General features: G+C 43.8%; 2 protein-coding genes and 1 long non-coding RNA gene across 9 annotated transcripts in view; 2 read left to right on the plus strand and 1 right to left on the minus strand.

Moving 5' to 3' along the window:
• Nucleotides 1-2,234, plus strand: part of TRPM2 (transient receptor potential cation channel subfamily M member 2) — a 38,784-nt gene extending 36,550 nt beyond the window's left edge. For all 6 annotated transcript variants that reach the window (XM_083616220.1, XM_083616223.1, XM_083616221.1 and 3 more), the window contains 3 exons: nucleotides 480-581; nucleotides 1,286-1,402; nucleotides 2,031-2,234. In XM_083616220.1, the coding sequence (XP_083472346.1) occupies nucleotides 480-581; nucleotides 1,286-1,402; nucleotides 2,031-2,156 (345 nt within the window). In that variant the 3' untranslated portion in view covers nucleotides 2,157-2,234. The remainder of the gene's footprint in view (nucleotides 1-479; nucleotides 582-1,285; nucleotides 1,403-2,030) is intronic.
• A 3,551-nt stretch (nucleotides 2,235-5,785) lies between these two features.
• LOC310763712 lies at nucleotides 5,786-10,538 on the minus strand. Of its 2 annotated transcripts, XR_014548769.1 has the most exons (3): nucleotides 9,419-9,567; nucleotides 8,385-8,485; nucleotides 5,786-5,962 (listed from the first exon to the last, which is right to left on the minus strand). It is a non-coding gene; the product is annotated as an uncharacterized lncRNA (long non-coding RNA). The 2 variants fall into 2 exon arrangements; XR_014548770.1 differs by lacking the exon at nucleotides 5,786-5,962 and having other exon boundaries at nucleotides 8,370-8,485; nucleotides 9,419-10,538.
• Nucleotides 6,664-14,937, plus strand: LRRC3 (leucine rich repeat containing 3). The gene is made up of 2 exons (XM_083616320.1): nucleotides 6,664-8,025; nucleotides 11,525-14,937. Exon 2 carries the CDS (start codon nucleotides 11,553-11,555, stop codon nucleotides 12,336-12,338), a length of 786 nt encoding a protein of 261 aa, XP_083472446.1. The 5' UTR covers nucleotides 6,664-8,025; nucleotides 11,525-11,552; the 3' UTR covers nucleotides 12,339-14,937.
• Nucleotides 14,938-15,925: the final 988 nt, after the last annotated feature.

Consider the following 15,925-nt stretch of genomic DNA (forward strand, 5'->3'; position numbering starts at 1 on the left):
GTTATATTTCTTCACATCTAGCCCATATCTGAAGAAGGGAGGTGTATGCCAAGGTTTTAATAAAGTCAGAGTGATAAATTACATGAGCTGTTAAACCCCTGCATTCCAGGGGTTCTGCCAGAGAAAATGCCAAACCTAAAAAGCCTTTCATAAAACAATAGGGCACTAAAACTATGTTAAGCTGACCTTCTTTCTTAGCCTTGTGCCAGTGAGCTGCCACTGATTGTTGTGTTAGGTGTATCTTTTGTCTGATTGGTTCTTAAAAGTTCAAGCCAGACGTTCTAGCTTTCTTGAGTTTCCAAGATTTGACTGTAATACTCATTCACTTGAAAGGCATACTTTTCTGCAATTCCAAGAAACGTTTGCCAGCTGGAAACCAGATAGAAACTCCTGCTTTCTTGGCCTAGTATCTTGGAACATACTATGTGGAAAGCTTTAGCTGCTTCTTACATCAAGTAATGTTTTGATTTTTCTTCCAGGGATCTTTAGAGCCAGGGGAAGCTTTGCCACAGAAGTTGAAGCGGATCCTAAGACGGGAATTCTGGCCACAATTTCAGAAATTGCTGAATCAGGGTACAGAGGTACTTTGAGCACCAGTGGGGCTTTACAGAAACAAGGGCACTATCAGTGAACCCCTTCGCCCCACTCCCAAAATAATGTATGAGAAGATGGTGGGGAACCACATTCCATTAGGCTTTGGGGCATGATGCACCAAATGGGCACATGACATAGTCTTAAATCAATAGTGTTTTAAAAATGAAGAGGAGGTATCAGGCTCCAGACAATTCACCAGTACTTTGTAATTTCCTGTGGACACTCCTCTGGTCATACACTCCTCAACTGCTGCCTTAGATCACATCTGTGGGCTGGGGTGCTGAAGCAGAGTAGACTCTGTCATGCTTTCCCATGAGCCCTTAACCCGAGATCCACACAGTGATTCCTCCCTACAAGGCCCAGTATGGAAAGCTGACACAGAGACATGGTGCGGAAGAGAAAGATGGAGGAAACAAGTGGTAAGCTTGAATTGGTAGTTGTAGCTGTAGGAGTCTGATGAAATCTAATTGCTGTCTGGTACTAACCTTCCATCCTTGGGCACTTTGGTTGACTTGTATTTTCTTTAATAAAGGAGCAAAGCCACCATGCCCTTGGAAAAGCTACTTTAATATCTACTCTTCACCTCAATCATTTGGAGAGATCTTTAGAACATAACGATCACCAGTTTTAGGAAGAATCCATACATTATGTCTTCTCTTTTTCCATCTACCCTTCATTCACCTACTTCTAGGTATACAAAGGATACGTGGATGACCCCAGGAACACAGACAATGCCTGGATAGAAACGGTGGCCATTAGTGTGCACTTTGAAGAGCATAATGATGTGGAGATGAAGCGTATGAATTCGGTACATGCCATAATACAGCTTATTACCCTTATGCCACAAAATTCTCCTCTAGAGGTAGTGGGATGAAAGCCACAGGTTTTGCAGAAACCATGGCATGAAATCTTGCTGTGTAAGAAGAGGGAGGAAGGGCAGCTCCTTGAATCTTAAGCATCAGAATGGGCATGGTGCCAAGTGAAAATATTTGGGAAGCTTAAGAAAGACGATGCTGAGGGCATAGAAAAAGAAATGAATGGGCAGATATTGGAGAGGTGGTTCTCTGTGTGTGCATGTATGCGTCTGAGTGTGTGTGAGAGATAATTACCTAATACTACTCTGTAATTAAAATATTGCATTGCAGTTCCTGAGGGCTGTAATCAGGAATATTCAGCACACCTTGGTGTAATCAGATGCAGGCACAGTGCTATATATAGCACAAAGTAGAAAGTAGAAAGAAGTGGAGCAGGCCCCAAGAGTGCCTGTTTTGACTATTTCCCACAGGTTCTTTTAATACTCGGTAAACCCCTGTTAGTAGATGTATTGATGGTTCTGAGAGAATCTATCCATATCACTTGGACTGTAACTGTGGCTTGCGAGAGGCTGATAGGAAGCTGACAGTAACCTATATTCCTTTTGGGGTTTCTTTCTGCAGTTTCTCCAGGGCTGTGATCTGGAGGCGACCGTCCGGTGGCAGGTTGTGGATAAGAGAATCCCGCTTTATGTGAACCACAAAGAACTCCTGCAGAAAGCATGTGTCCTCCTGGGGGCATACTACTGAGGACACAGGACCATCACCCTTAGTCTTCCTCTCATTTCTCTCTCAGCTCTTTAAAAATGCAGCAAAACCTGACTGACATCTTTCCCTCTGGTGATTTTCTTTGTGCATTTTCTTTTTCCTGTGTGCAGAATAACACTTTAGCTGACCCTCACAAAATGACTGTAGAAAGCAATGTAATCTTGGCCCTTGAATAACAGTATTTGCCCATAGAAGGAAAAGGGGCAGAGCATTCTTTTGTTGTTCTTCCTGGAGCAGGGCTGCTGGGGCACTGGATTTCCTTTTCAGCTGTTCCATTGGCTAACAATGTATCTTGCAACCGATACAGATAATCCTAGCGCTCAGGATGGCATTCTAAATCTGCAAAGTAGGCAGTGCAGTGGGGCCTGATTCTGGTTAGGATCACTGGTTAGGTAATGGAAAGAGGCCGGCTGCACTGCCTTCAAGATGCATGTCCTCTCATCAATGCTGCCTTTGGAAAAAGTAGTCCTGTGTCCAGCATACAAGCCATTTCCCAAAGACTCTGGAGCTAGGAATTTGTCACAAGCAGAAGACCATCAGCTTTCAGTAGATCAATTCACAAGTCTGATGTTGTTCCGTGATAAGTCTTTGGCATACTGAGCTGAAGAAGCATCTCTGAACCAGGCATTAGTGGTTGCCAAGGTTAAGAGAAGGCGGCTCTTCCACTGCTACCTATTGCTTTGCTTTCATCAATGCAGTTCTGGCCAAGTTGAGGCTGGAAATTCATTCTGACACTGGGTTTTTTTTAAAAGTATAACCAAATCCGTTCTTTGCTGTGGAGATATGTCAAGGCAGAAGGAACCTCTGCACAAGGCTTCTTACTGTTTTACATTTATATACTACCTTTTCCTTCAAGGAGCTTAAGTTGGTGCAAATGGCTCTTCCCTCTCCTTTTCTGTGAGGTAGGTTATGTGAGGGGAAGCCCAGCCAGATGGGCGGGGTATAAATAATAAATTATTATTATTAGTGGAGAGACAGTGACTGGTCCAAGGTCACTTTTCTGTGAAGTAGGTTATGTGGAGAGACAGTGACTGGTCCAAGGTCACCCGGTAAGCTTCATGGCTGTGTGGGGATTTGAACCTTGGTCTCCCAGGTCCTAGTCCAACACACTAACCATGACATCACATGGGCTTTCTACACTGTTGATCCTAGGCCCTGCAGGGTAAAGTTTTATAAAGTCTCCAGGCTCTTTTCAACTGAAATTACAGGAGCTTTCACTCCAGTAATGGGAAATCTCTGAACCTTGGGGCAAATATAGCCCACCATATCCCACAATCCAGCCCACCAAGCCTGTCCCAGTGAGCCCTGCCCACCTGCCAATCACCCCATGTCATTTTATGGAGATAAGAGATCCCTCTGCCTGCTCCTTAAGGGCTTATCTCCAATTTTAGTGCTAAGTTCCACAGTGCACAGAGATAAATTGTGTGCTTAAAAGTAAAAGGCAGCATTTCCACCCACCGCAGCAATAGAGTGAGGGTGGATAAGAGAGTGTTGAGGGAAGTGAGTGAGAACCGTATGCCTTCATGTCTGATACATGTATATTTCTGACAATGGTAGGGAATGGAGATACTGTACATGTGTTTCCTTTTTGGTAGCTTTTATTTTGCCCCACCCACCACAGGAATGTGGCCCCTAAAAGGCTGGCCAAATTCAGATCTGCCTCTTGGGCTGAAATAAGTTTCCTCACCCCTGTTCTACTGCAACATAAAACTAATTGTCTTCTCAATTTTCAAGTAGGCTGATAGCTAAATTGCATCAGATGTTGACATAATTAAAACTTAGTTTGTTCATTCAAGGCACCCACATCATTTGAATTTTCTTAACTGTTTTCCCATTTTCTGATTCTGTGTTCACCGTTTTGCCATCTAGCTGATAGTGTGTTGATTCTTGTGCTGAATCTGAGTGCAGTCTTTGAATCAAATTACTTTTCTCCATGCTCTCTTGGGTCATGTCACAGTCATCCATAAGAATCTAAAATGCCCTACCTGGATCAAACCAAGGTCCAAATAATCCAACAGTTGATTTCCAATAAAAAGTGCAAGATGAAGATAGTTTCCCAGATATTTGGTTCCAGCATCTGGCAATCAGATGCATCATCTCTGAACATAACTGTTTCTGTTTTAGTTAATAGCCACTATAATAAAACTTACCTCTAAGTATAGGCCTTTAGCCAGGGTGCTAAAAAGGCACAAAGCTCCATGTTTTCTTTGATGGATCCTGTACTGCCATTTGGATGCACACAGCTTTGTCTGCATTGCTTACAGTTCTCTTGCATTTAATACACTCCTCTTTTTAGTGCTCCATATTTTCAGGAATATATTCAGTCTTATTCTGCCTTATTTATGGGGCAAATTGACTGTGCTTCGAGAGGCCCAGGCTCTCAGCTTTAAAAACAATAACGTACAAAACTGCAGCAACTTACCATTTCTATGTTTTCATGCTAGAAGCTGTTGGGCCTTACCTAGTAAGGATTAGTGAATGTGGTGCCCTCTAGAAGTTGCCAGACTCCAGGTCCCACCAGCCTTAGCCAGTATGGCCAGTAGTCAGGAACAATGAGAACTGTAGTCCAACAAGATGGCACCATGATGCCCCAGATCTAAAAGACTGGTGCAAGTGAAGTCAATGTGAGTTCAACGTAAAGTCAATTTATTTGAGTTCAAAGCCTAAATTAAATAGTTTGCTTGAAGTAGGGTTGCCATGTGTCTGGAATTCTGGAATATGGTAGTTGGAAACTGGGCAGAAAGCACTGAAATGTCTGGGACAACCTGGACATATGGCAACCCATGTCGGAACTTTTGTGTTTGGATTTTCACATTTTGAAATATGGCAACCTTAGCTTGAAGAGTTACTGAAAGAATGTGACCACAATCTATGCCACAGCATGGTAATTAATATTAGTAACAATTTCTTGCTGTAATAGTAAACTCTGGATTTAGCCTCAGGTAAAAAAAGGAAAATGTTCCCCAAATATCATAAGCTTAGCTTGTGTTACGCATTCAATAAATTTCCATTTGTGTAATTTAAATCATGTAAAAGTTACTTGAAACATTACTACACAGTGAACTATGGCCAGAGATACTAATTCCCAGTAATCTGTTCTATTAGTGTTCTGATACACTCTGAATTCTTTTTCAACAACACTACAAACCTCATTTGTTTCAATGGAGGTAATTTGCACAGACAAATCCTTTTTGTTTGCCCTCTCTTTTGGCAATGCATAAGTGACTAGATGGTCCCTGCTCACAAGTACTCATTACACAGAAACAACATTTTACAAAGAGTATTCCCATGAGCATTTTCACAATTCCAAATGGTGCTGGTCTAATCCTTCTTTGTAAGATACCACTAATCCATTATGTGTAAAATTAATTAGAAGAAACTGCTTCAAATGCCATTACTGAAATGTTTTTGCTTCTGAATTTTCTTTGGACTGTAGTGCTCCTACTTCACATTCTTCCTCATACTCACCTTAATATTGGGGCATCTTGATATTTCATGTTAGTCCAATGGTGCTAATGTTAATGGATTCTATGCTTATGCCTCACATTGGTCTGCTGCTGCTTAATAAAAAGCTGTGCTTTCGCCAAGTGTTGATATATCCATGCCAGAGATTCCATTAATGCTGCTGCTTTTTATTTATAGGTGGGAAGATTGTATAATACACTGTCAGCTAGTTTTTCCTCAATAGCTTTACTCTCTCTGTTAATCTGTTGCAAAGTAGTTTGATCTCCCATTCATTTGGAGATTTCTTGTTTTATGTAGAAATATTCTAAAAGCCTGAGACAAATCTGGGAAGGTTCATGAAAGAGACAGAACTTGAAGACATGTTTTTAATAGAATTGTATTGATGGGCTGGTCCCAGAGAATATGAAACGTGAATATGTTGTGACCAAATGATATAATTTTAGCAGTGAGATCACTATGGACACACATCTGGAGGATTCAGATAACCTACTGTGCATGTCCCCCTCCATAGTATACCCCACATCAAGCTCAGAGTAATCCTGTTTTGGTTTTCAATAAAAGCCTTATTTGCACATGCTGATTTATTACTACTGACCGACCTCATGCAAATAACAAAGCCATTCCTCCCATCTTAAAGTGCTTTTTTAATAGTAAAGTGCTTACCAACTTTAAAGTTTTAAACAAATTTGAAATAAACCAAGTGGTTGAAAACTACAAGACAAACAGGTGCGTGAAAAACCGCCAGCTTTCAGTTTGGAGCTATGTATGCATGTCCTTTAAGGTGGCAGTTGGGAGAAGAGGTCACTCTACAGCAGAAACACTTGTGCACAGGAATGGGTAAGTGCATTCAGCCTAAAATTACACCTTAAGTACTTAACCCGAGGTACCACTGTATTTTAATCAGAATATTTGAAATTGAAATGCTTGCGGAGGTCACTTGGATGATGATGTGCATTCTAGTGATAAGTGATACGCATGGCTTTTATGAACTGACCAATTGTGTTGCAGGTAGCTCAGTTCTGGAACAAGACATGTGTGTTCTGCCCACCCCCCCATAAATCCTGGTTACACCTATGCCATAAGATGGGTTTAAGTGTGTGAACATACGAAGACTATTGCAAAAAGCACTCTGAAGGCCTATCTAATACAACATCCTGGCCTCACGAAAGCCAACAAGTTGCCTATGGGAAGCTCAAAAGTATGACCAGAGTGCCAAAGTGCTCTCCTCCCTTGTAGATTTTAGGCAACAACAATTTAACACCTGTGACCAGTGAATAGTTCGGTAGTGTTGCAATGTTGAAAATGGACAAACAAAAGCAGTATACAAATACAATTTTGATACTGAATCAAATCTACAGCTTTCAAATAGTGCAGTTTTGAAAATGACAACTGGTCTGGTATACTGCACACTGCATATTTTTAAGTGAGATCCAGAAATATTGTGTAATGTGGCAATACAGCAAAGGGCCTTTGAACAGGAGCCTACTGACCACACTGACATCTCTCAGCCCATCTAAAAAGGCTTAACTGCAGTATACAGAATGAGAAGTCCTTCCAGGCCTCAGGCGCCAGACAGTTTCCATAAAGGTTTTTCCCTCTCAAAATTCCCTACACATCCCAACACACGTGTGCGGATCCCTTCCCGCCGCGGACTTGCAACCAAAGTTCTATTACGGTAGAATGGTAGTAAGTGCCTATAAATTACTGTACGGCCTTTTAAGTCTTTGGGCCAGACAAACGGGACTCACGCCCTATGGCGTTTGTCGTGGACCTTTCCCTGGTGTCGGGAGGCGCGCCTGCAAACACATGTCGGGTATGCATGTGCCACGTGCGCGCAGACGCGAGATCCCCATCCCATGCCACCGTTTCTCAACACGAGGACTGAAATGCAACTTCACAGATGGCATTTTAGTAGATAATAAAAGCGGCGTTCGGAGCGAGACCCAAGCCGGCGGCTCGACAGCAGACGCAACAAGGACTGGCGGCTTTCTCTGGCCTCCCCGGATCTGCTTTCCAAATGCGTAAAAGCGCAATATGGCTGTGAGCGCGAGGCAAGGCGAGACTCCCTTCTGCCTGAGCAGCAGCTGCCCCTTTAAAAAATCCAAGGATGCCCCCCTCCAGGCTGTCGGTGACAAGCAGGCGCTATCCAATTACAGCCGGCAGCCCCCATGAACGGCTTTGTGTGCGACTGGGAGGAAGGCGAGAGGATGGCAGCAACAAGTCCTGCGCGCAAGCGGGCTGCAAGTCCTCGCCGCGGTGCCGCCGCCGCCTCGGGCTGCGCCCGCCCCCTCGACTAAGGGCGTGGCCAGGAGAGCGGCGCTGCGCTGGTGGCGCGGGAGAAACTTGGCACAGTCGCGTCCGGTGGGCTCCAGTGACCTCAGCTCAGGTAACGCGCCTGCACGCCATCCTCAGGTTGTGCAAGGGAGGGAGGGGTGCGCCGGGGAGGGCCAGCCTGTAATTTTAACGGGGACGGAACTGCAGGATGGATGGGATCCATAGCGATCTAAGTTAAAGCACTGTTGGCGAGGCTCTCGGAGCCCTGCAAAGCGGGATTCCGAGATCCGGGCTGCTTTTGCACTGCGGGCATCGTGCTCGGAAGTCTGAGAAGCGCCGTGTGGGCGGATGCTGCAGCGAGATCTTTAGTGTCATATTCACATCGCCTGGAGGGAAAGGCGAGATCAGCCTCTTTCCCTGCTGGGCTTACAGCAGGGATGGCCAAACCTCTGGGCGTTATGACTCATGTACCTTTAATAGTTGTGGGGAAAGCAGCAGATGCCTCTTGTCATGTCACGGCGCTTGCCCAGCTTGGAAAAGCTGCGCCTGTCAGAATTCCCTCGACGACGCATCTATTAAAGGGAAAGGAACGCCGCCGCTGAAAACGGTCCTAGGTAGGACAAGGGAGGGGGGAAGCAGCGGGATTCTCCCGGAGATAGAGGGGATTTCTCCTCTATCATCATCACCATCGTCATCATCACTACAGTCAAAGACTGAGATCCATAACAGGATACATACAGCTGGTCATCAACACCCTATAATGCCCTGATGTTCAAATGCAAAATAACTTCAATTTTCTAGCTCCCAGCTGGCCACTAGCAGGGCATATTTATACTACAGACTTAAGCTGTAGTGTAGCAGTCCTAGTCATTTCCTTTCCTCAGGGAACTCTGGGGATTGTAGTTCTATGAGTGAAGGTTTAGAGATGTCATAGAATTGTAAGTACCCTTCCCCAGACTAGGGTTCCCATCCATCATAGTTAAGCTTGTATAAAACTGATACAAATTTGTGGTGTAGAATGGGCTATGAGTAGCGTAGGTTGAGGCATGGATTGATAAATGCAACAGCAACAATAATGGCCATCAGTTATGCAGTTTTCAGTGTCTTGATTTTTTAAAAAATTGGGGTCATTTTATCAACAGCCATACGAAGTTGGTAATATATTCTGAACATGATTCAAATAAATATTTGAGTGTTATGCACAAATGCATGTGACGAACCCGATAGACCTGGTTTCATTGAGGAAAAAATACTTCTGAAGGGTACGCTTTTTAAAGTAGAGGTGTGGTAGGGGTTAAGGGAGTGCCTAACCCCTTTCCGACTCATCACTTCTCCACTCCACATTGCCCTCCACAGCTGCTTTTCCCTCTGCAGAGGTTACACATTTTATTTATTTTAATGTATTTTAAAGTACTTTTATATCGCTTCCTATTATTAAGAAAATGCCAAAGCAGTTCACAATGTAAAATATGTTCAGGAATGGGTGGGGTGATGCTGTCACTTACCTGAATGGGACAAGACAGTGGTAAGGTTGAAACACTGCCCCCCTGCCGCCACACTTGGCAGTGTTGCTGCTGCTCAGAGGGTGACTGGCACCACAGCACTGGTTGCTCCTGCATACATTAAAACGATTTTGAAAAATACAAATATCAGAAAAATATATGATTGCAGAATCTAGCATTAATTATTGGGAAAACCTTTGATTAAATGGATGTGACAGAAGCATGTTGTTGTTAATACCTCTCTGATAACAGGGGAGAAGGCCCATTTCCTTCTTGCCACCTGTGGAGGAAAGGAGGGCAGGGCATTTCCTTACTTAATCTATAATAACAAAACCCATCTCTCATTCCATTGTTGCTCATTCAGTCTCGCTTACTTTGTCTGAACCCTTAACTTACCAGTAACCCAGTAAGGTTGGGGGATAGGCATGGTACAAAGCTAGTCATATACGGATATTACATTTAACGAAGGTACTTTACCTTTATGACCTACAAGATTATAAGGTGCACAAGCTTAGCTGGTTACTTTAAAATATTACCGTAGTATACCGTAGTATTGTTACTGTCAGTTTAAATATCAACAGCTTATATCCAACTATAATGTTAAACGGAGACAGCTTTAAGGAATCAGTTAGTTACCCTATAAAAATCTTTTGCCAAATTGCCCTTCTGTTCTCTCCACCCAAGTTAATCCCCACCAACACTGTAGTGGAAGACTTTTTCCAATCCTTTTTTCTGACCTGTGTAAGTACTGGTTTGTCTTGCTGTACTGCCGTCAGAATCTTCCCTCACTACTCCTGCCAGTCACCAGAGTCCAGCATTTCAAGCTGCTTCTCCCTTCTCCCTTCAGTGTTGCAGGCAGGTTCTCCCCTTTTCTATTCAGCCTAAGCCAAATGATTCCACTGTCCTTCATCCACCAAGCCGCTCTACCTGCCTCTCAGGTCTTCCTTCCTCTTATCCAATCCTCTTCATCTGGTTTTGTCTCTTCCTTTTGGCTGACTCCACAGACACCATGCACCTCCAGCCGTCTCAACCCAACTAACTAACCACTGACCAGCAGCCGACCTTATATGCGCTTCTTCTGGCCCTTCCATTCCAGTCCCAGCCAATCACACTGTTTAACTGAAAGTTCTAAACCTGCACCCACCAATCAAAATGTGCATACATTCAATTCTTTATTTGCATACTGGGAATTCTAATACCAACCTTTCTTCATAGGTGTCAGTTAAGGCCCCGAGCGACAGTTAAACTAACTGCCACACAGAAAATTCCTCACATAAAAAAACATTACAATGGACAGTGCAATACAAATGTCAGAACACATTGCATTGTCGCCAGTAAAATGTAATTCAAATGTAAAACAGGATTTATTCACGTGTCCCCTGCCCTTTCTAAATGGAAGAACACCAATATTTGGATTATCTTTAAAGTCCTCTTCAGCTGTGATCCAAAACCAGTTAAGCACCCTGCCTCCTGCTTCCACTGTTGGTGCCAGACCTGTGTTTGTACTAATCTCAGCCAATGTGGCTTTGGGAGCATGTATTTGCCAAGGCCATATGGGCTAACTTCTGCCGTCATTTGTTTGTGTCCTCCCCGCCCATGTCCATGGTTCCAGCAAAGGAAGGAAGGCTGGCTGGCTGTCAGGCCTTCGTAACATGCATTTGTAACATGTCCTCAAACTTTGTAGGACAGCAGGTGCTTGGTCGGCTGTCTTAGACTGAACCAGAGAATCACAAATCCTAGAAAAACCTATTCATATTGTCTTCCCTGTGGTGATCAGTGCCAGATTACCAAATAGGCAGAGTAAGCACCATCTTATGGGCCCTACAACAATGGGCCAAAATAATATTGATTTGATGTTGAAAGAAAATTACAATCAAGCTTTCTTAGTTCAATGTGAGGGCCTCCCCTCCCCCAAGATTTTGACTGTCTAGGGGCCTCCACAGGGTTTAATCCGGCACTGATTTGGGTTGCTTACCCACCTCTGGAAGACAAGAGGAATGAATGAGGAGCAGATGGCTGGGCTGGACCTGTGTCTCTGCAGATAGCTGTGTGATGGTAGGAATTCTTAGTTTAAAAGATTTTGAGAGAGCCTTGCCTTTGCCTTTGCAGCCATGCAGGACTGCACACTCCTGATTGGATGACCAGCATGTTTCTAGCAGCTGAAGCATCTCGGCCTGCACTGTTGTTCTGGTCTCAAGCCCTCTTCTGCCTCCTCTTCTGCGCCCCTTCCGGTTGTTGTACCTCCTGCCCAGACCAGTGCCAGTGCACCAACTACTCGGGAGCCACAGCTGTTCTGTGCAGTGCTAGCAACCTAGATGAAATTCCAAAAGATATTCCCAAGGACACCATGTTTTTGAAACTGGATGCCAATAAGATCACCTCTGTCCCTAACAGCACATTCAGGCACCTCGCCCACTTGCAGGAGATAGACCTCTCCAAAAATGCCATTGAGAAGATTGATTCTGCAGCGTTCAAAGGGGTTGCCGATGGCCTGCGGCTGCTTGACCTCTCTGGCAACCACATCCAGAGGATCCCAAAGGAAGCTCTGGTCAACTTAAATGCCATGATCCGCCTGTCCAATAACCCCTGGCACTGTGAATGTACTCTGCAGGAAGTCTTGTGGGAAGTGAAACTAGACCCCGATTCAGTCAACGAGATCACCTGCCAGACATCTGTGCAAGAGGAGTACGCTGGGAAACCCCTGCTCCATATCCTCGATTCGGGCATCAACTTTTGCAACATGCACCAGAAAACCACGGATGTCGCCATGTTCGTTACCATGTTCAGCTGGTTTACTTTAGTCATCAGCTATGTGGTGTACTATGTTCGGCACAACCAAGAGGACACAAAGAAGCACCTGGAATATCTGAAATCCCTGCCTAGCACAAGGGTCCCTAAAGAGACCATCAGCACTATCCTGTAGCCAGGAATGTTGATCCTTGGCTTCCAGTTTTCTATGTAGGAAAGAACGTTGGGAGGGACTTGGGACATTTATGTCCAACTAGTTCTGCAACAACTTTTTTTTTAACAAAAACAAACCAACAGTTTAATAGAAAATGAAAACTTGTTGTTATATAAATATAGGAAGAGTGTCCAAGCCAAGGTTCTCATGTTCTGTGCCATATTACCAGCAGAAGGATTCCAGCAGAAACTAGAGATAAGGAGATCTGCTTTCTAGGAGAACTTTAGGACAATGGACGGTTGATGTGAGATGTTTACAATCAGGATTTGATTCTGTGGGAGAGACCCCAAAGCCCTGCAGTGTCTAGAACTTGGTGGCTCCAAAAATGCTTTTGATTTCAATGGGAAGTATGTACATGGTTGACCTTTACTTGATTCTTTGGGACACTGCAAACACACACTCTCAGGAGTTTTTGGAACCACACAAAGTCCTTTCTCTCAAATCAGTAAATTGTGCAAGCCTGCACACGCATAGATTCATGTACATGAGCAGGAATTATGTTTGATGTAAGCGTGCTTGTGTTGCAAAGCTGAAGAGGGTATGTGCTTCCTTTGGGCTTACGTATTACATGGCATTTGGAGTCTGCACCTCTTCACTCTCTGTTAGGTTACTAACCTATTTTCATGGTGACCACTATTAAGGTGAACATTGAAAATAATCAGAGAGGACAATTTTAAGCATATATTATGTAACGAACGAGCCTGAGCAGGCTTCTTCCACAGAAAGGGAGGAAGGAAGCACGTGACCGAAAATGCTTATTTCTAAATATGCCTCTTTCTCATATCGCAAACCCACCCCCCTTCCTCAAGGTTGGTCCTAAGATGTAGCTGGTACTGGTATTTAGTAAGGCGGAAAAGTAGGGTATGGATTATATGTAACCTAAACAAAAATTAGGGGGCACATGGCAGTGGCAAGTTGCTACACTCAACATGTCTTTCCAGCTGACAAAAATTCCTAGGCAACGCAGCTCATTTGCTGAAACAATAAACAGTAAGGAAATAAAATTTCAAGTGGTTCCTCAAACTGTTAAAATAATCTCAGCCGCTGCAGTATTCAAAGCTCCAGTAGCCTTTTTAGAAAAATGGGTATAGCTACATGCATGTTTGTTGAGACTCTGTTTCTACAGTACACACGATCCAATTTAATAGTACTCTGGCAATTAACAGCCAAAATAAAAAAGAGGGATAACACAGTGCCAAAAGAACAGGATTTTAGGGCCTTTTTCTGATTATCCCTTTATGCACATTTGCTATTCAGCTGTTGTGCCCATGACTGCCTCAAGGTTGGGTTGCAGGGATATCTCTCAGCCCAACACTCAGAACTGCTATGTTACATTACTGGCGGAACACAAATCATCCTTCTGTTAGCACACACATTGCTACTGGGATGTCCTTGTAGTGTGCAGTTGTGTATCACAGACAACTTGTGCCTGTGACATCACTCATGATGCATTACACAAATGCCTGCTTTGTGAACTTTATATTGGGAGGCTGTGTGCTCTTTGGGTTCCATTGCCACCATAGTGGAGCGCTCATCCTGTGCTACTTTAAAAAGGAATGTTTGGACTTCTTCACACATTGCTTTTTCAAAAAAGGTTGGCACTGTCTAAGATTCCCTCACCTAACCATTTGCTCTTCAGTTTCAGGAGCACTGCTACTGCTGCTGCCTATAAAGATTTTTAGATACTTCAGAAAGATTGAAAAACAATACAGTCCCTGCCTATAGGGTACATTTGAAAAAGGGGATGGGCATGAAACAGCAAATTAAGCACTTTGAGGCACCAGTTCTTTCAGAATTTATACTAATGTTTAATGACCAAGTGGAGTGGCTGTTAAGAGAGTGTTCTGGGAACGGAGAAGCCAATTGACAGTTTGTCATAGCCAAGCTGAAGAATGGAGTGGATATATTTTACTGGATTTTATTTGTCTACAGTCATACCTCAGGTTGCGAACACTGTGGGTTGTGCGTTTTCGGGTTACAGACCGCGCCGAACCCGTTAGTACTGGAACGGGTTACTTCCAGGTTTCAGTGCTCGCACATGCACAGCAGCACAAAATGACGTCACGCGCATGCACAGAAGTGCCGAATCGCGTCACTCACGGGCACAGACGTGGTGCTGTAGGTTGCTAACGTGCCTCCCGTATAGATCACGTTCGCAATCCGAGGTATGACTGTATTTACTGTATTTTTCTGTATATAAGACACCCCCTATTTTGGGGGACTCCAAATTAAGAAAACACCCCTCAGCACTACCCATGTAAAAGATGAGCCCCAATTTTAAACCTAATTTTGTGGTAAAAAAACCACCCTAGTCTTATACACGGAAAAATACGGTAATTTTCTTGTCGAGTGTGACTACCCCACCCACCCCTGCCCGCAGATACAGTGCTGGAGCACTCCTACTGCACATTTTTAAAGAAGTTGTATATCCTTTAAAAAAGTGATATCCTTTCCCTGACAAGATGATTACCTGCATCCATTATACATAAGGATGACATATTATGCTGTTGATGCTGGATCAGAGCTAATGCAAGCACAATGGATAAAATCTGGTATGTTGTGTGTGTCTTTATTGTCTGGAAAACAGTCGTACACATTATGCTGAAGCTTAAATCAGGTGTTATCAAGCCTAAATCAAGTATCTTTTCAGCAACAATTCCACTCTGTGGGTCCAGGGGCAGGAAGCCAGCCCATAAAGATACCATTCATCTTATTTCAAGCAGATGAATGTAGGACTTGGTTATAACCGAAAAGGAATAATTAGCAAGTTTTGCTGGGAGGGTTTTGCTCATTATTTGTGCCTGGTGTGTGTGTGTGTGTGTTACCTAGGCAACAGCTACCCACAGCACTGTTTAGCCGAAATGTTTGGACTTCTTCACACATTGCCTTTTCAAAAAAGCTTGGCACTGTCTTAAGATTCCCTCACCTCAAAGGAACTGTCAAAATGTGAAAGTAACAAACAGGTGACATCATCTAGGTCAGAGAACCAGGAGCAGCTTTCTGACTGACTTTAGAGATCACAACTCACCGAGAACAGCCCCTGCTCTGAATGCAGAAGATCCAAGATTAAATCTCTGCCACCTCAGGTTAAAAGAATCAGGTAACAGCTGATGGTGAGAAAAACTTCCATGAGACCCTAGACAGCTACTCCCAGCTGGAATATTGGTGTATGTCCAGAGTAGCCAGTGGTGTGCCATCCAGATGTGTTGGACTACAGCTGCCATCATCCCTGGCCATGATGGCTGAGGGTTAGAGAAGCTGGAACATAGCAACATCTGGAGTGCAGAATGTAGGCTCCCTGTTTTAGACAGATAAAATAGTCTTACATTGTTGCTGGTTAAGTGTACGCTTACTAGTACAGTAAAGTCAGGCTTGCTGCTGTTTGTTGTGCCTGGTATGGGAGGAACAGGGCAAACATTTCCTCAGACTGCTTCACACACCCCACATATTTCCTGCATGAGGGTTATATTGCCCAAAAGACCTACCTAGAAAATGCCATTACTAAAAAACCCCACTAATTGGCTTAGTCCCCTTCATACTGTTAACAG

Source organism: Podarcis filfolensis (genome assembly GCF_964270895.1).
Source record: "Podarcis filfolensis genome assembly, chromosome: 5".
NCBI classification, from domain to species: Eukaryota; Metazoa; Chordata; class Lepidosauria; order Squamata; family Lacertidae; genus Podarcis; species Podarcis filfolensis.

Excerpts from the sequence above, each read along its gene's own strand:
- LRRC3 (XM_083616320.1), top strand. The coding sequence starts at position 11,553 with ATGACCAGCATGTTTCTAGCAGCTGAAGCATCTCGGCCTGCACTGTTG.